This window comes from Pristiophorus japonicus, chromosome 21, assembly GCF_044704955.1.
Source record: "Pristiophorus japonicus isolate sPriJap1 chromosome 21, sPriJap1.hap1, whole genome shotgun sequence".
NCBI lineage: Eukaryota > Metazoa > Chordata > Chondrichthyes > Pristiophoridae > Pristiophorus > Pristiophorus japonicus.
The window spans coordinates 57,914,845-57,935,115 of NC_091997.1; the positions used below are offsets into that span (position 1 = coordinate 57,914,845).

The 20,271-nt window shown below is 52.5% G+C and overlaps 1 protein-coding gene across 8 annotated transcripts in view; it reads left to right on the plus strand.

The window, feature by feature from the left end:
* The window catches only part of strada (STE20 related adaptor alpha), a 61,905-nt gene extending 56,138 nt beyond the window's left edge, over positions 1–5,767 (plus strand). For all 8 annotated transcript variants that reach the window (XM_070864809.1, XM_070864810.1, XM_070864815.1 and 5 more), the window contains 3 exons: positions 3,042–3,283; positions 4,455–4,497; positions 5,107–5,767. In XM_070864809.1, the coding sequence (XP_070720910.1) occupies positions 3,042–3,283; positions 4,455–4,497; positions 5,107–5,259 (438 nt within the window). In that variant the 3' untranslated portion in view covers positions 5,260–5,767. The remainder of the gene's footprint in view (positions 1–3,041; positions 3,284–4,454; positions 4,498–5,106) is intronic.
* Positions 5,768–20,271: the final 14,504 nt, after the last annotated feature.

Genomic DNA, 20,271 nt, shown 5'->3' on the forward strand with positions numbered 1-20,271 from the left:
GGACCATGAGGCTGATCCCAACTCGTGCAGATCTCAATTAGGAGGAAAGACTGGAGAAATTTGGGCTCTTCATCCATGAAGGAAGATATCCGAGAGGTGATCTTACACTAGATTGTAAAAGGTGCGGAAAAGAAAAATCTGGAAAATGACAGTAAACTGTGAGAGTGGAACAGTGGAGAGTTTAAATTCATTAAAGGCAAATCTAGGGCGAGTATTAGGAAGCTTGTCTTCATTTGAAGAGTGATCAACAGATGGAATAGGCCCCCAGGTAGATCGGTGGAAGTTGAAAACCTTGGAATCTGATGCTGTACCGAGGAACGGGGTCTTTCAGGGTGGATGGGCTGAATGGACTCGCTTACCCATAATTATCTTGTGACAGGAAAGGAGTAACACCACATGCAAGAGACGACTGGGAGGTAAAGGAATTCGACCCGGGAAGCTTTCCAATACACACTTTAGCTGGAAGTGTGTCGTGCAGAGGCAGCCATGGTAATGGAGTTTGCGAGAGAGCAGCAGGTCAAAGTAACCAGGAGGTCACTATGAGCAGTTAAGAAAGGGATGCACAAACAAAGATTATTGCAATGAGGGGTTTTAGCCAACCTGAGATTGTTGTGTATCTGTAAAACATGCACTCCCATGTTCTGCCACCAGGGAGCTCATCCCCTGAAGTCCCAAGGGATCCCAGCATCCCTTGGGAGCACTGTATATAAGCTGGCCCCTAAGGCCTGTTCCTCACTCTGGAGTGTCTTATTAAAGACTGAGGTCACTGTTACTTTAACCTCCCTGTGTGCAGCCTCATCTGTTAGGAACACAATAGAGATAAAGTAGGAATGCCCAAGCGATCTAGAATATGACCACCTTTCTGACTGTTTTGGGGATAAGCTGGGAGCACGGGCACCCGTGAGCAATGGTGATCATACCGGGATGATGTGGAATAAACCAAAACCAGGTTAAAACAAAAACTTTAACTGACTCATTTCAAGGAAGTGGGACAACAGTTTAAACAAATGAGTGGAGGCAGTACTCCAGAAAACATCAGCTGAGGACAGATGGATATATGACTGAGCGTGCAGGATAAGTACATACCAAAAGCTCCCCTCTAAACCATCCACCAACCACCTTAAATCTATGCCCCCTCGTAATTGACCCTTCCACCAAGGGAAATAGGCCCTTGCTATCCACTGTGTCCAGGCCCCTCAAAATGTTATACACCTCAATGAGGTCTTCCCTCAGCCTCCTTTGTTCCAAGGAGAACGAACCCAGCATATCCAATCTGTCCTTATATCTAAGATTCTCCATTCCAGGCAGCATCCTCGTAAATCTCTGCACCCTCTTCAGTGCAATCACGTCCTTCCTATAATACGGCGACCAGCACTACATGCAATACTCCCAGCTGTGGCCTAATCAGAGTATTATACAATTTAAGCATAATCTCCCTGCTCTTGTATTCTATGCCTCGGCAATAAAGGCAAGCATTCCGTATGCCGCCTTAACTACCTTGTCCACCTGGCCTACTTTCAGGGATCTGTGGACAAGCACTCCAAGGTCCCTTTGTTCGTCTACACTTCTAAGTGGCCTACCGTTTAATGTGCTATTTTGCAAAATTCCTCCTGAAAGGGTTAAAACAGTGGGTATTCCTGATAAAATTTGGAGGTAGGTAAGAGGGTACCGGGTAGGGGAATTATGTCAGTCTTGGAGTAATGCAAAGAGTGGGGGGGTGCCCCCCCTGTATGATCTGCGTAAATGACCTGGATTCAGGAACAGTGACAGAAGAAATTCAGGACAGATTAGTGCGAAGTCTGATGCATTGGAATAAAGTTTGAGACATAAAGGTTGTCGAAGTAGCTAGAGGAGAGGCTGAGAGAAATTTGGGACTGGTGATGGACTCAATACTGACTCTGTCCAATCATGCAGAGCAGCAACGAGCAGCGCAAACAGTTCTGAGTTGTCCCCAATTGCTCCTCTGGTCTTCTGCAGGAAAGCAGAGGCAAAGAACAGCAGAAAGTTGGGAAAATGACCAGAGAGAGCTGGGAGGAGAGAGGATGTCGCTGCAAGGCCAGCATTTATTGCCCATTCCTAATGGCCCTTGAGAAGGTGGTGAGCCGCCTTCCTGAAGCGCTGCAGTGCGTGTGGTGAAGGTGCTCCCACAGTGCTGTAGGGAGGGAGCTCCAGGATTTTGACCCAGCGACGATGAAGGAACGGCGATATATTTCCAAGTCAGGATGGTGTGTAACCTGGAGGGGAACTGAGGTGGTGGTGTTCCCACACACCTGCTGCCCTGTTCCTTCTGGATGGTAGAGGTTGCGGGTTTGGGAGGTGCTGCCGAAGAAACCTTGGCGATTTGTTACAGTGCATCTTGTAGACGGTACACACTGCAGCCACGGTGCGCCGGTGGTGGAGGGAGTGAATGTTGAAGGTGATGGATGGGGTGCCGATCAAGCGGGCTGCTTTGTCCTGGATGGTGTCGAGCTTCTCGAGTGTTGTTGGAGCTGCACTCATCCAGGCAAGTGGGGAGTATTCCATCACACGTGCCTTGTAGATGGTGGAAAGGCTTTGGGGAGTCAGGAGGAGAGACACTCGCCGCAGAATACCCAGCCTCTGACCTGCTCTCGTGGCCACAGTATTTATGTGGCTGGTCCAGTTAAGTTTCTAGTCTATGGTGACCCCCAGGATGTTGATGGTGGGGGATTCAATGATGGTAATGGTGAATGTCAAGGGGCAGAGGTTAGACTCTGGCTTGTCATCCAGGTCTTGCTGCATGTGGGCATGGACTGCTTCATTGTTTGAGGATATTGGCAAAATTGAAGGAAAAGATGGACAAATGTGAATTCAGGGATCTCCAGCTCCTGAGCCCATACATTGTGCAATGCAGAAATCTTGTGTCATGTGGCCTGTGAGTGATGTCCATATTTAATTACATGCAGTATTTAGGATGTTCCTCTGCATCACCTTGTGTAGAGGACCGAATTCATTGTGTTTTGTTCGTATCTGGGTTTAGATTGCAGAGAATGCTCTTATTTGTGCGGTTCTGCTCTCCTCAGATGTTGCTGGAAAAGTTGAATGGCACAGTGCCCTGCCTGCTGGACACCACGACTATCCCCGAGGAGGAACTCTTAATGACCAACTCTCAGTCAGCGGTGGATTCCGGCATCGTGGAAGGCTCTGCTACTTGTGGCATGCGAACAACAAACGGGGAACAGGTGCAGCATCCATACAACAGGACCTTCTCTGGGCTTTTCCACAATTTTGTGGAATTGTGCTTACAGCGGGAGCCTGAGCAGAGGTGGGTTCAGTATGAAAGCTGTTTCAGGCAGGATTTCAGTCACAAAATGAATCTATTTGTGAAAATAAATTTGTGCTTATAAATGCCGGAGAATTGAACCCTCTCCATTTGAGCAATCCGATATTGAGCAGCCCTAGGTCAGATGGAACGTGTTGGATGCAGAGTGAAGCTCCCGCTACTCTGTACCAACGCTGTGTCTCGGCCAGAGAAGTGCCCTGTACTGCACCAATGTGTCCCTTTCCACCTTCCACATCAACCACCCTGTGACTGAGATTGTCAGTGCTGTGTGGCCCTGTCCACTACAAACCAAGCTCATTTTGTGTAGGACCCTTAAAGCCAACAGAGAGGAGACTTTCATCTCATCAGTCTGGGCTGGATTGGAACTCTGGTGAAAGGCCAGTGTGCAGTCCAGTCACCCATCTCTTACCATTCGACTGCAGAGATGTTAATCATTAGATATTCTTTTATTTTGATTACAGAGCTGGCCGAGTGTGCAAACAAACTGCCAATGTAGTTCCGAGATACAGTCCAGTAGGTGCTAGGTTTGATTTCCAGTCTGCTGCTCAATTGACTGATCTCAATTGGCATTCGCCTTTGTGTCCCTGGTCTAGGTTGGGACAATATCCTGCACATGTCCTGCACACTCCCTGGGCTGGGTTGGGCCAGTGTCCTGCAGTGTCTGGGCTGGTTTGGGCCAGTGTCCCTGGGCTGGGTTGGGGCAGATATCCTGCAGTATCCCTGGGCTGGGTTGGGCCGATGTCCTGCACAGCTCCTCGTCACATTCTCTGATGTACTTCAGCCGACTGGCCAATCTCCATGTGTGAGCTGGGGTGCTTATTATTCCAGGACAATCAAAGTCAAGTCTGATCCTAATGTCAACTTGCTCACTTTCCGACCTGGGTCACCCTGGGCTGATTTGCCCCTCCCCAGCCCGTGGGCACTGAGGCTAATTGTAGCACCTGGCTGAGATTGACCAACTCAACACGGGGCGGGGATTGAAGCAGGAACCCTCTGGTCTGTGTGACTGCTACCCACCACTGCCTTTACCAACTGCGCCAGAAGCATTTTACCAATCTCACTGGTGGATTTGCATTGACCTCGCTGTACTATTGCTGTAATTGATGCTGTTTGCTGCAGCACTCTGACTCTTGTCCTTGTGTGTTCTTTATAGACCATCCGCCAGCGCATTACTCAACCATTCGTTTGTGAAGCAGGTACGTGCATGGTGCATTTATTAAATGGTGAAATTCTCCCCTTCATATATTCAGTTCGCCTGTTACCCCACACCCTGACTTACGGACCCAAGGATCCTTTTATTCGGGGGGTGGAGTCGAGGAGGTTCTAGAGTTTGAGGATTGTTTTCTCTGAGGCTTCTAGTGAGTTGCCGCCCTTTTGATGGGCTGCATGGAATAATGGGAGACCAGGGAGGGAGGAAGTAGTGAAGTTCTCTCTCCAGTTGCAAGGTGGAGCTGGTGTACAACATATTTCTGTTCCAGTCTCATGGGCACTCCAGCTACTGAGTTTTTAAAAATGCATTGCAACGTGAATATAACTTGTCACTCCTCAGGGTCACAATCACACCCACTCCTGAGGCACTGCAGGCCCTTTGCTGTTAACTTAGTAAGGGATTCCTACGCTGGGGCGGGGGGGGTGGCGGGCGGTGGCGGCGAGGAGGGGGCGGTGGCCCGTCGGGGGGGAGGAGGGGCGGGAGGGGTTGCTGCTCTGGTGCCCCTGGTTCTATCGGCCCCCGGTTCTGTCGGCTAACCTCTATTGCACTATGAGCTGTTGCCGGTCATTGACTCATTGTCTTTTCACACAATAAGCTGAAGCGACGAGTGGTGGAGGTGCTGCCAGACCTGCTGCGACCCGTTATGCCCATGACTGGCCTGGAAGGAAGTCACCCACACGAGCTGCGGGGGATGGCTGGACTGGTGTCCAACTTGGAGCAACTGGACATGGAGGACTGGGACTTCTGACCGTGGCCCCCACGCACGTGCTGCGGCTGCTCCGTGCCGATGGTCTTTCTTTGTATTTGTTTTATATAAACAGCCAACGTCCTAAACGTACAAGTGTCAGCTGGGATCTCGAGGCCTGTGGTATTGATGAAGCTGAATAATGTGAATGCCCATCGAAGCAGCTCCGGTGGACCCGGGATCACCGCCTGAACATTGTTAATCTACTTGAAGACATGAGGTTTCAGATCACTGTCGCCCCCCCCCCCCCACCCCCCCGTGAGTGTGGCACACTGTCCCCCCCCTCCCCCGTGAGTGTGGCACACTGTCCCCCCCCCTCCCTCGTGAGTGTGGCACACTGTCCCCCCCCCCCCCCTCCCCCGTGAGTGCGGCGCACTGTCGCCCCCCCTCCCCCGTGAGTGTGGCACACTGTCCCCCCCTCCCCCGTGAGTGTGGCACACTGTCCCCCCCTCCCCCGTGAGTGTGGCACACTGTCCCCTCCTCCCCCGTGAGTGTGGCACACTGTCCCCCCCCCCTCCCCCGTGAGTGTGGCACACTGTCCCCCCCCCCCTCCCCCGTGAGTGTGGCACACTGTTCCCCCCCCCCCTCCCCCGTGAGTGTGGCACACTGTGTCCCCCCCCCCTCCCCCGTGAGTGTGGCACACTGTCCCCCCCCCCTCCCCCGTGAGTGTGGCACACTGTTCCCCCCCCCCCTCCCCCGTGAGTGTGGCACACTGTTCCCCCCCCCCCCTCCCCCGTGAGTGTGGCACACTGTTCCCCCCCCCCCCTCCCCCGTGAGTGTGGCACACTGTGTCCCCCCCCCCTCCCCCGTGAGTGTGGCACACTGTTCCCCCCCCCCCTCCCCCGTGAGTGTGGCACACTGTTCCCCCCCCCCCCTCCCCCGTGAGTGTGGCACACTGTCCCCCCCCCCTCCCCCGTGAGCGTGGCACACTGTCCCCCCCCCCTCCCCCGTGAGTGTGGCACACTGTCCCCCCCCCCCTCCCCCGTGAGTGTGGCACACTGTCCCCCCCCCCCTCCCCCGTGAGTGTGGCACACTGTGTCCCCCCCCCCTCCCCCGTGAGTGTGGCACACTGTCCCCCCCCCTCCCCCGTGAGTGTGGCACACTGTCCCCCCCCCCCTCCCCCGTGAGTGTGGCACACTGTCCCCCCCCCTCCCCCGTGAGTGTGGCACACTGTCCCCCCCCCCCTCCCCCGTGAGTGTGGCACACTGTGTCCCCCCCCCCTCCCCCGTGAGTGTGGCACACTGTGTCCCCCCCCCCTCCCCCGTGAGTGTGGCACACTGTCCCCCCCCCCCCTCCCCCGTGAGTGTGGCACACTGTCCCCCCCCCCCCCTCCCCCGTGAGTGTGGCACACTGTCCCCCCCCCCCTCCCCCGTGAGTGTGGCACACTGTGTCCCCCCCCCCTCCCCCGTGAGTGTGGCACACTGTCCCCCCCCCCCCCTCCCCCGTGAGTGTGGCACACTGTTCCCCCCCCCCCCTCCCCCGTGAGTGTGGCACACTGTCCCCCCCCCCTCCCCCGTGAGCGTGGCACACTGTCCCCCCCCCTCCCCCGTGAGTGTGGCACACTGTCCCCCCCCCCCCCCCCCTCCCCCGTGAGTGCAGCACACTGTCCCCCCCCCCCCTCCCCCGTGAGTGTGGCACACTGTCCCCCCCCCCCTCCCCCGTGAGTGTGGCACACTGTGTCCCCCCCCCCTCCCCCGTGAGTGTGGCACACTGTCCCCCCCCCCCCCTCCCCCGTGAGTGTGGCACACTGTGTCCCCCCCCCCTCCCCCGTGAGTGTGGCACACTGTGTCCCCCCCCCCTCCCCCGTGAGTGTGGCACACTGTCCCCCCCCCCCCTCCCCCGTGAGTGTGGCACACTGTGTCCCCCCCCCCTCCCCCGTGAGTGTGGCACACTGTGTCCCCCCCCCCTCCCCCGTGAGTGTGGCACACTGTGTCCCCCCCCCCTCCCCCGTGAGTGTGGCACACTGTCCCCCCCCCCCTCCCCCGTGAGTGTGGCACACTGTCCCCCCCCCCCCTCCCCCGTGAGTGTGGCACACTGTCCCCCCCTCCCCCTCCCCCGTGAGTGTGGCACACTGTGTCCCCCCCCCCTCCCCCGTGAGTGTGGCACACTGTGTCCCCCCCCCCTCCCCCGTGAGTGTGGCACACTGTGTCCCCCCCCCCTCCCCCGTGAGTGTGGCACACTGTGTCCCCCCCCCCTCCCCCGTGAGTGTGGCACACTGTCCCCCCCCCCCCTCCCCCGTGAGTGTGGCACACTGTGTCCCCCCCCCCTCCCCCGTGAGTGTGGCACACTGTGTCCCCCCCCCCTCCCCCGTGAGTGTGGCACACTGTTCCCCCCCCCCCTCCCCCGTGAGTGCGGCACACTGTCCCCCCCCCTCCCCCGTGAGTGTGGCACACTGTGTCCCCCCCCCCTCCCCCGTGAGTGTGGCACACTGTGTCCCCCCCCCCTCCCCCGTGAGTGCGGCACACTGTGTCCCCCCCCCCTCCCCCGTGAGTGTGACACACTGTCCCCCCCCCCCTCCCCCGTGAGTGTGACACACTGTCCCCCCCCCCCCTCCCCCGTGAGTGTGGCACACTGTCCCCCCCCCCCCTCCCCCGTGAGTGTGACACACTGTCCCCCCCCCCCCTCCCCCGTGAGTGTGGCACACTGTCCCCCCCCCCCCTCCCCCGTGAGTGTGACACACTGTCCCCCCCCCCCTCCCCCGTGAGTGTGACACACTGTCCCCCCCCCCCCTCCCCCGTGAGTGTGGCACACTGTCCCCCCCCCCCCTCCCCCGTGAGTGTGGCACACTGTCGCCCCCCCCCCCTCCCCCCCCGTGAGTGCGGACAAACGGTTCCTGAACCTCACGCCCATCGTGTCGTAGTGGAGGGAGGGGGTGGATTTATTGCCCTGCATGAAATCTCTTTATACCTGAATTGTTATTTATTCAGATTCAATCAATATTAAACTTACATTTGGATATAAATGTGTGGAGCCCTTGTACACTGCACCAGACCCAGACCCTGGGGAGCACAAGCCTTGTACACAGGACAAGTCCCAGATTCAACTGTTGTAGTTTGGGTTCTCTACCACGCAGGAAGCAAACCCTGAATTTTGCAATTCTGATCCAAATGGACAACACACAGTTGATGAATTTACCAACGAGCTTTGGGATGGCATTCTGTCGAGCCCATGGGCCAGATTTTGTTCCGTCACACACTTCAGATAAACAAATGGGGGCATTTGCTGGTCAGGAGTTGCCTCTGATACTAGTAAGGAGCAGGACCCTGGGCTCAGCTGTGAGATTCATGGCTGCACAGACTGTTCAGATTGGGTTCAGTGTTGCTCCCATCAGAGCTGGAGCAGGAGCAATTGCAGGTAACTTTGTGATGGGTCAAGTTACCTTCTTGGAGTACCCTGGCTCAATTGACGGGTCCAGCCACAGCCCAGAGTTCTGGGTATCTTAGAAACATAGAAAATAGGTGCAGGAGCAGGCCATTCGGCCCTTCGAGCCTGCACCACCATTCAATAATATCTTGGCTGATCATTCCTTCAGTACCCCTTTCCTGCTTTCTCTCCATACCCCTTGATCCCCTTAACCGTAAGGGCCATATCTAACTCCCTCTTGAATATATCCAATGAACTGGCATCAACAACTCTCTGCGGCAGGGAATTCCACAGGTTAACAACTCTCTGAGTGAAGAAGTTTCTTCTCATCTCAGTCCTAAATGGCTTACCCCTTATCCTAAGACTATGTACCCTAGTTCTGGACTTCCCCAACATCGAGAATATACTTCCCGCATCTAACCTGTCAGTCCCGTCAGAATTTTATATGTTTCTATGAGATCCCCTCTCATCCTTCTAAACTCCAGTGAATAAAGGCCCAGTTGATCCAGTGTCTCCTCGTATGACAGCCCAGCCATCCCTGGAATCAGTCTGGTGAACCTTCGCTGCACTCCCTCAATAGCAAGAACGTCCTTCCTCAGATTAGGAGACCAAAACTGAACACAATATTCCAGGTGAGGCCTCACCAAGGCCCTGTACAACTGCAGTAAGACCTCCCTGCTCCTATATTCAAATCCCCTAGCTATGAAGGCCAACATACCATTTGCCTTCTTTACCGCCTGCTGTACCTGCGTGCCCACTTTCAGTGACTGATGAACCATGACGCCCAGGTCTCGTTGCACCTCCCCTTTTTCTAGTCTGCCGCCATTCAGATAATATTCTGCCTTCGTGTTTTTGCCCCCAAAATTGATAACCTCACATTTATCCACATACTGCATTGCCATGCATTTGCCCACTCACCTAATCTGTCCAAGTCACCCTGCAGCCTCTTAGCGTCCTCCTCACAGATCACACCGCCACCCAGTTTAGTGTCATCTGCAAACTTGGAGATATTACACTCTCTTCCTTCATCCAAATCGTTAATGTATATTGTAAAGAGCTGGGGTCCCAGCACTGAGCCCTGCGGCACCCCACTAGTAAACTGCCTGCCATTCTGAAAAGGATCTGTTTATCCTGACTCTCTGCTTCCTGTCTGCCAGCCAGTTCTCTATCCATGTCAGTACATTACCCCCAATACCATGCACTTTGATTTTGTACACCAATCTCTTGTGCGGGACCTTGTCAAAAGCCTTTTGAAAGTCCAAATACACCACATCCACTGGTTCTCCCTTGTCCACTCTACCAGTTACATCCTCAAAAAATTCCAGAAGATTCGTCAAGCATGATTTCCCTTTCATAAATCCATGCTGACTTGGTCCGATCCGGTCACTGCTTTCCTAATGTGCTGCTATTTCATCCTTAATGATTGATTCCAACATTTTCCCCACTACTGCTGTCAGGCTAACCAGTCTATAATTACCCGCTTTCTCTCTCCCTTTTTTGAAAAGTGGCAATACATTAGCTACCCTCCAGTCCATAGGAATTGATCCAGATTCGATAGATTGTTGGAAAATGATCACCAATGCATCCACTATTTCTAGGGCCACTTCCTTCAGTACTCTGGGATGCAGACTATCAGGACCCTGGGGATTTATCGGCCTTTAATCCCCATCAATTTCCCTAACACAATTTCCCGTCTAATAAGGATATCTTTCTGTTCCTCATTCTCACTGGACCCACTGTCCCCTAGTACTTCCAAAGGTTATTTGTATCTTCCTTTGTGAAGACCGAACCGAAGTATTGGTTCAATTGGTCTGCCATTTCTTTGTTCCCCATTATAAATTCACCTGAATCCGACTGCAAGAGACCTACGTTTGTCTTTACTAATCTTTTTCTCTTCACATAGTTATAGAAGCTTTTGCAGTCAGTTTTTATGTTCCCTGCAAGCTTCCCCTCATACTCTCTCTTCCCCTTCTTAATTAAACCCTTAGTCCTCCTCTGTTGAATTCTAAATTTCTCCCAGTCCTCAGGTTTGTTGCTTTTTCTAGCCAATTTATATGTCTCTTCCTTGGTTTTAACACTATCCTGAATTTCCCTTGTTAGCCACGGTTGAGCCACCTTCCCTGTTTTATTTTTACTCCAGACAGGGATGTACAATTGCTGAAGTTCATCCATGTGATCTTTAAATGTTTGCCATTGCTTATCCACCGTCAACCCTTTAAGTATAATTTGCCAGTCTATTCTTGCCAATCTTACTGCAGTTTCTCTGGAGTAGCCCTGGCCAGAAGATTCACCGGGGCCAGTTCAGGATTGCAGGATGGGGATCGATATGAACGTATTTACCTCCCTAACCAAACTCCTGGAGGACAGAAGCCATGTTGGCCTGGAGCATGGATATCCTCTCCTGTTGCTGCTCGTGTAGGCTTCTGACAGAATGGCCTGGTACTTACAGCACAGAAACAGGCCACTCGGCCTAACTGCTCCATGTCGGTGTTTAGGTTCCACACCAGCCTCCTCACACCCTACTTCATCTCTCCTCTATTCCTTTCTCCCTCACCTTAACCGCATCAATGCTATTCATCTCAACCGCTCCCTGTGGTAGCAGGTTCCACATTCTCACCACTCTGAGTAAAGAAGTTACTCCTGAATTCCGGATTGGATTTATTAGTGACTATCTTGTATTTATAGTTTTGGACTGCCACACAAGTGGAAACATCTTCTCTACACCTACCCTATCAAACCCTTTCAGAATGTTAAAGACCTCTCTCAGATCATCCCTTAGCTTGCTCTTTTCTAGAGAAAAACCTGCAGTTTTTCCTGATAGTTTTACCCTCTTAGTTCTGGTATCATCCTTGTGTAGGCTTCTTCTGATCTCACAGGTAGTTCAAAAGCTTAACAGCAGAGTAATCAATAATTATACGAGCACATACTAATGGCCCTGCAAAATTTAGTTTGTGGATATCACGTTGGTGAGCAGAAAGGATCTCCGCACACTGTCAAGTCCAATATTGCATGTGAGGCAGACACAGTCCAGCTTGTTCATTTCCTACATTACAACAGTCACTACACTCCAAATGTACGTAATTGGCTGTAAAGCGCTTTGAGACATCCGGTGGTCGTGAAAAGCGCTGCATAAATCCAAGTCTTTTTCTGATATCCTGGTTGTTAAAAGGTAGGACGTTTAGAAAATGGTCACCCGGCAGTGATGATCAATACTTTTCATTTCTGTCGGAAATTCACTAATGGAGCTTATATGAACGGAAATGATTTGTGCAACGGTGTCTGATTCAGTGGGTTTCTCCTATCTCATTTCATGTCCTGCGTGATCCAAACTATATGCAGAAACTGGTTGATTGTTTTGGGTTCATATTGCAGTGTTCAGGGAACACCACCAGTGTCTTATTGTATCCAAAGCGATTGGAAATTGTGTCCAGCTTGGCCTTCGCTGGTTCCCAGTTGGGATCTTGGTTTAGTTTCTCACATGGTTATGTATTTACTATTTCAATTTCATGGGAACCTGCGTCGCTGGTGTCTCTTCTGGCTTACAGAGGTAGTGAGCTGCCAGCCCTTCTTGCACACCAGCTGTAGGTGGATAGTGTTCCGACACAGCATAACTTACCCCCGAACAGCGAGCAAACAGCAGCCATGGCTCGGAGGTAGAAGAGGAAGAGTAACTTCAAGATATAGCGCGAGCCATTCCAGGAGGGTGACGGCTTACAGGAGGGGGCGACTGGGTGACGTCATCAAAACCCAGGTTGCCGATTGGAGTGTGGGCAGGAACTTCGGTGGGGCCTAGGTACAGTGGAGGTGCGGCGAGAGATCGTGGTGGAGGTGCGGTGAATAACCGGGGCAGAGGAACGGAGAGATTGGGGTTCAAAAGAGGCATGGGCCAGCCCACACTGCGATATGTGTGCACACTAGGTCTGTGCAGCAAAGCTGGTCTCCAGTCATCTTGGTTAATCTTTGGTCGCTGGAACAAGACCTTGCTCTGTCAAGCCCGTGGGTGGCTGGTGTGCAACGGCCACCACACGTATAAAAAATCCATGCACGGGCATCTTCCACCCTTCAGGATGTAGTTCGGGATCTGGAATATTAGCTCCTTCATTGAAACACCTGTAAACTCATCCCTTTTTGGCGTGGAAGCAAGTCATCCGCGATACGAGGGAGCGCTTAAGAAGACTTACCCAGAGCTTTATCCGACCGTCACTTCCTACTTTCAGTTGAGTGTCGAGCAGTTATTTGTTTCCTGTGGTGCATGGACCCAGAGCAAGCCACGATTGGACAGCAGCATGGATGACAAGGTAGACCAGCATTGGTGCTCTCTTGTAAAGTAGTTGTCCTGGAGACATGTTAAGGGTCATTGTAGGGCAGGTTCCTGGATATCTCAATCAGTAGCACAAGGATTCTCACCAATTTACTACGTGCTGTGGTCAATTTGACTGCAGCACACACTGCCACTGGTCAATCAGTAAGGACACCTACCTTCTGATCACTGCAGGGGCCTCCCTTACCCTTCCATCCATACTGCCTGCCTTTGTTGCGTGGGATGATTATCGATTACTTACATTTTTGGGCCACCTTCATCCTCCAAATGATGTTCCACACACCATATAACCACCCATCACTCCTTCCAGGGCTATAACATTTGGTTAGCTTCTCCAGAACGTGTCCAGTTGTGTGGAGGGTGAACATCACTCAAAGAATGAAAGCTCTTATAGGATAGGTCATTAACTTTATATGCTCAGACACAGCTCCTGCACTAACATTAATGCATCAAGAGCCAATAAATAAAGCCTCTCTTTGCAGCCTGAAGCCAGACAGAACAAACGAGTCTTGAGTTTGATTCTTGGTACATGTTGTTAGTTATTTGGATGCTCCATTTGGCCTGGCCCTTGGACAGGGAAGGGAGTGAACAGTAACAGTTTCTGATCGCTATTCAGTGGCTTCTGTTACAAAGTGAAAAATCCGTCGTGTCCAGTGACGACAGGAGCGGGCTTGGTTATGAAAACTTGTGTTCTAATAACCTGCTGACACTCACTACAGGGTTACACATGAGCAGTGGCCAATTGGATAAGGTACCATGTACACAGGTCACTAAAAGCTTGCAGTCCAGGTGGCTGATGGAATGATGGCCTTTATCTCGAGGGCTGGAATACACAGGGCTGGAAGTAGCTCTGGTTAGAGCCCATCTGGAGCACTGCGTTCCATTCTGGGCACCGCCCCTCAGGAAGGATATATTGGTCATGGAGGAGGAGCAGCGCAGATTCACCAGAATGATAGCGAGGTAAAAGGGTTACATTTTGAGGACAGGGTGCATAGGATAGGCCTATATTCCCATTAATATAGAAGATTAAGGCGTCATCTAATTGAGTTGTTTAAAATAATAAAATGATTCGACGGTAGATAAAGAGAAACTACTTCATCTGGTGGGGGGAATAAAGAACGGGGACATAATGTTCCCTTTAAGCTCCTGCGCATGCACAGTATTTTGAATTGGACAGTGCAGCCCCTTAAAGAGGCGTGCACCCCCAAAAATTAAAGGGAACATTGGACACAATCTTAGAATTAGAGGCAGGCTATTCAAGAGTGAAATCAGGAAGCATGTTCACACAAAGGGTAGTGGAAATCGAACTCTCCTGCCCCAAAAGGCTGTGGATACTGGGTCCATTGGAGCTTTCAAAACTGAGATCAATAAATTTTTATTAGGTCAGGGTGGTAGGTGTATGGTGCAAAGGCAGGTAAATGGGGTTGAGGTGCAGATCAGCCATGATCTACTTAAATTGTGGAACAGGCTCAAGGGTCTGAATGACCTCCTGGTCCTATGTGCCAAAGCCTGAATACAGCCATTGACCATGTCGGTGAGCTGATCACCGATCATCATGTGATGAAAGAGTTGTTACAGGGTTGGAGCTGCAGAACATGGATCTCATTGAGACGAGGAGATTAATGAGAGCTGGTGAAGATGGGAGAGAAGTTGTAAAGTGCTGTGGGGTTGGGCAAAGGTACAGCGATAGCTGGGGGAATCAGGGTGGGGGGGGGGGGGGAAGGAGGCAGATGAGAGAAACAAGTAGTAAGAAATATACAAACTTCTCAAAGTTGGTGTTGGAGGTGAAGACAGTGGAAGCAGAGTAAGTGGTTTGTCTTTGGAAAGGGGAGTCTGAGCTTGTCTTTACTATCGGGGGGTAGTGGGAGGATTTGGATGAGGAGGGTGTGGAAAGGGGGCTGGGAGTAGTTTCGTCCTGTGGTGGAGGGGGATGTAATGGGGTTTATAATGTATTTGCTTCATTGGATCTTTGCTTAAGAATTCACAGCAACACATTGCTATTAAGAACTAGTTGGTTTATTAGCAAAGATTTAACAATCATACGACACATTACCAGTTTTCCAATAATTTTCCCACCACTGACGTTAGGCTGACAGGCCTGTAATTACTCGGCCTATCCTTTTCTCCCTTCTTAAAGAAGGGTACCACAATAGCAGTACTTCAATCCTCTGGCACCATGCCTGAATCCAAAGAAGACTGGAGAATGATGGTCAAGGCCTCTGCTATTTCCTCTTTTACTTCGTTCAACAGCCTGGGATGCATTTCAGCCAGGCCTGGGGACTTATCCACTTTCAAAGCTGCTAAATCCCTTAATACTTCCCCTCTCATTGTTTATTTCATCCAGAATTTCACACTCCTCCTCCATAGCAGTATCTGCATTACCCCTTTCCTTTGTGACAACAGACACAACGTGTTCATTTAAAAACCATACCAATATCTTCCTCCTCCACACACACATCACCCTCATGGTCTCTAATAGGCCCTACCCTTTCTTTAGTTACCCGCTTACTCTTAATATATTTTCTTTGGGTTTTCCTTAATTTTACTAGTCAAGAATTTCTCGTGCTCTCTCTTAGCATTCCTAATATCCTTTTTAATTTTGCCTCTTAACTTTCCATATTCCTCCAAAGATTCGACAGTATTTAGCCATCGGTAAATGACATAAGCTTCCCTTTTTTACTTTATCCTCCCCTGTAAGTCCCTAGACATCCAGGGGGCTCTAGAATTGTTATTTCCACCCTTTTTCCGTTAAGGGCATTTAAGGACTGGGGGAGAGGGGCAGGGGAGAGGGGGAGGGGAAGGAGTGGGACCAGGGGGCGAGGGGGGGGGAAGGGGCGAGGGGGAGCTGGGAGAGGGGCCGAGCACCTTATAGGAAACATCGCGTGCAGGCAGTTTTCCTATTGAACAGCCGGCTGCGCTGGAGCACTGGGCTGCTGCGCAGGTTACGGGGAAAATTGCTCAGGGAGGGTCTCCGATCACGGGCTGGGTTAGGCGGTGACCCTGGGTCCAGGAGCTCAGTGTAAAGGCATTTACCGCCTTGCCTTAGTTTAGTTGGTGGGTTTCACGAGGCCTGAAAACCTGACCAGCTAAAGTTAAAATCAAAATGGAGGTTAAAGCAGATGTTTACATCTTCATTATAATATTTAAATGAATGACCCATCTCCTGGCAGCGGATTGGCTGCCTGTCCCAGTCCTGCCTCTGTTCAAATCGGATTGGGCGGGTTGGGGGCGGGTTCCGGTCAGCATTCACCTTTTAATGACCCCAATCCACCTGATTTTTAGGTTAAAATTCCCCCCAGGCCTTGCAGAGGGTGTAGAGGAGGTTTACCAGGATGATAGCACAGATGACGGCGTTCAGTTATGTGGAGAGACTGGAGAAGCTGGGATTGTTCTCCTTAGAGTGGAGTAGGTTACGGGGAGACCTAATAGAGGTATTTAAAAGAATGAGGGGTTTGATAGAGCAGGGAGGGAGAAACTGCATCTGAGTCGGTAACCAGAGGCCACAGATTTAAAATAATTGGCAAAATGGGAAATGCCTTCACACAGTGGGTTGCCATAATCTGGAATGCTCTACCTGAAAGGGCCATTGAATCAGATTCCACAGAAACTTTCAAAAGGCAATTGGACATGTATTTGAAGGGGACTCATTTGCAGGGTTCTGGTGGAAAGCTGGGAGTGGGACTGAATTGGACAACTCTGTCACAGAGTCGGGACTGAGCGATGGGCCGAATCCCTCCCCCGTGCTGTACCATTCTCTAGTTCCTGTTCCAGTGTGGGCTGTGAGGGCAGTGTTTCTACTCAGCAGATTCCCGGAGTTTCCCAAACCCTCCGGGGATGATCCTGTTACTATCAGCCCAGCTGACCTTTTTCAAAATAACTCAGCATTCTCAATAACCTGACGGTGCACCAAGAGTTGGAACAACACGGAGCCTTTCAGAAACATCCAGTAACATTAAAGGCACAGCCCGTAAAATCATATACCACACTGCGCTATGTGCGCACACTAGGTCCATGCAGCAGAGCTGGTCTCCAGTCGGCTTGGTTAATCCTTGCCACTGGACCAAGACCTAGCTCTGTCGAGCACGTGTGGTGGCTGGTGTGCAACGGCCACTCGATGTTAAAAAAATCCACACACAGGCATCTTCCACCCTTCAATATAGAGTTCGGGACTGGGATATTAGGTCCTTCATTGAAGCATCTATGAACTCATCCCTTTTTGGTGTGGAAGCAAGTCATCCTCGATACAAGGGACTGCCTACGATGATGACAATGAAAGCTCCTTCTACACTGTCCCATCAAACACTCCCAGGGCAGGTACAGCACGGGGTTAGATACAGAGTAAAGCTCCCTCTACACTGTCCCATCAAACACTCCCAGGGCAGGTACAGCACGGGTTAGATACAAAGTAAAGCTCCCTCTACACTCTCCCATCAAACACTCCCAGGGCAGGTACAGCACGGGGTTAGATACAGAGTAAAGCTCCCTCTACACTGTCCTGTGAAGCACTCCCAGGGCAGGTACAGCAAGAGTTAGATACAGAGTAAAGCTCCCAAGCTCCCTCTACACTGTCCCATCAAACACTCCCAGGGCAGGTACAGGCATAGGTGGATACAGCACGGGTGGGTACAGTTGCTGGAGAAATACCACCAACGATGCTCCGCAAGATCCTACAAATCCCCTGGGAGGACAGACGCACCAACATCAGTGTCCTTGTCCAAGCCAACATCCCCAGCATTGAAGCACTGACCACACTTGATCAGCTCTGCTGGGCGGGCCACATTGTCTGCATGCCAGACACGAGACTCCCAAAGCAAGCGCTCTACTCTGAACTCCTTCATGGCAAACGAGCCAAAGGTGGGCAGAAGAAACATTACAAGGACACCCTCAAAGCCTCCCTGATAAAGTGCAACATCCCCACTGACACCAGGGAGTCCCTGGCCAAAGACCGCCCAAAGTGGAGGAAGTGCATCCGGGAGGGTGTTGAGCACCTCGAGTCTCATCGGCGAGAGTATGCAGAAATCAAGCACAGGCAGTGGAAGGAGCGTGCGGCAAACCTGTCCCACCCTCCCTTACCCTCGACGACGATCTGTCCCACCTGTGGCAGGGACTGTGGCTCTCGTATTGGACTGTTCAGCCACCTAAGGACTCATTCTGAGTGGAAGCAAGTCTTCCTTGATTCCGAGGGACTGCTTATGATGATGATGATGACAGCGCTGGTTAGATACAGAGTAAAGCTCCCTCTACACTGTCCCATCAAACACTCCCAGGGCAGGTACAGCACGGGTTAGATACAGAGTAAAGCTCCCTCTACACTGTCCCATCAAACTCACCCCATTAGTCACTACTCCCGATGTGTATAAATGACGTTCAGTAACATGTGGAGCAGTGCGATGGAGTGAGGCAGGAGTTAGCTGGACACTGTCGGGGTTCTGCGAGGACACGAGGAGCTGCCCAGTGGAGGAGTGGGTGTAATACAGCACAGTGTCGGGCCAGGGCTCCTGCGTGTCAGATGAACAATGGAACAAAGCCTTTTCAGTTCATGTGTTCCTCTCATCACAAATCAAGCGAGGCTCTGTGGTGAGCAGGAAAGGCACCGACTCACTTCTCTGGGGAGTAAAGGCCCGAGGGATTGTTCTGACCCTCACACCTGTCTTATTCTCCTTTAACGTCCCAAGATGCACATTTTAAAGAGCAGGCGGAGTTTATTCGCTAGAAATAGCCCAATAACCCCTTTAATAGCAATGAGTGAAGTCATGCTGCTCCCAGAGCCACACACTCCCAAATTAGGCCTGTGATCAGCGCTGCAGGGAGAGATAACAAATTTGCAGGCGGGCTGGCTGGAATTTGGGGATCAGACAGTGTGACAGGAGGCGGAGGGCATTACTGTGCTGGATTAATGGGGACCACGGGGAATCCTTGACCCACAAAACAGGAGCTCGCTGGAGCGGGAATGAGCAAATTCCAAGCGACGGGATTTTATATTTTTAAGAATTTAGAAGAATTCTAGATTTAACAAAGGACCGACATTTGACGGTGTGTTGTGGACCTGTCAGAGTTTGAGGCTTGGCCCAGCCGCTGTCCAAATGTGTGGGGACCAGAAACCACACCCCTTCCCCTCCTCCTCCCTCACCCCCTGGTCTCCGACCCCTCTCCCTCCACTCCCCACCCTCCCCCACCCTCCCCCACTAGCCCTCCCCTACCCCACCCCCTTCACCTCCTGACAGTGGGCAGTGGTCAATGGGTAGTGGGCGCAGTGGTCAGTGGGCAGTGGTCAAAGCGGGCAGCAGGTACAATGGGTGCAGTGAGCAGTGGGCAGCAGGCAGTGGGTGCAGTGGGCACAGTGGGTGCAGTGGGCAGTGGACACAGTGGGCAATGGTCAGTGGTCAGCGGGCGCAGTGAGCAGCGGGCACAGTGGTCAGCAGGCACTGTGGTCAGCGGGCAGTGGGTGCACAAGAAAGAAAAGCCGGGATGGGGTGTGACTGGATTTATGGAAGTTCGCTCCCTTAACACGGCTCCTGCAGACAGGCACGGACAGATGGCTCATTCCTCAGCCGCCCCTCCAGGTCCGGAGAATGGATCCGCCTCCCCCGGTGCTACCCACAGAAAGAGAAAGCTATTTAAAGACTGGGAGCATCATGTGTGTAATCTCCGGGGCACCGAGTCCAACAGATAACGCTGTCACAAAGCTCTCTGTGCGGACCAGGTCTTTCACTACAATCATTAAAGGGCCTCTCACTGCGGAACAAATCTCCACAAGCCTTTTGTTTGCCTGCAAAGCGCGCATTCCATCATTGCATCACTGCGTTTGCTGATAGTCACTGGCAGTCCCCGCAGCCTCCCGACCCCTCCCCAACCTCCCCAGCTCTCGGCCCCCTCCCTTCCCCTCCCCTCCCTCCCCAGCTCTCGGCCCCCTCCTCTCCACAGCCTCCCGGCCCCCTCCCCAACCTCACCAGCCTCTCGGCCCCCTCCCTTCCCCTCCCTCCCCAGCTCTCGGCCCCCTCCTCTCCCCAGCCCCCCGGCCCCCTCCTCTCCCCAGCCTCCCGGCCCCCTCCCCTCCTTCCCCAGCCTCTCGGCCTCCCCTCCCCTCCCCAGCCTCCCGGCCCCCTCCCCAACCTCACCAGCTTCTCGGCCCCCTCCTCTCCCTCCCTCTCCTCACTCCCCTCCCCAGCCTCCCGGCCCCTTCCCCTCCCCTCACTCCCCTCCCCTCCCCTCACTCCCCTCCCCTCACTCCCCTCCCCAACCTCTCGGCCCCCTCCCTCCCCATACAGATTTTGCCCAGCACCTATTTGGTGAGGACAGTTCCCCTTTAATTGTATTAGCTCAGATTTCAC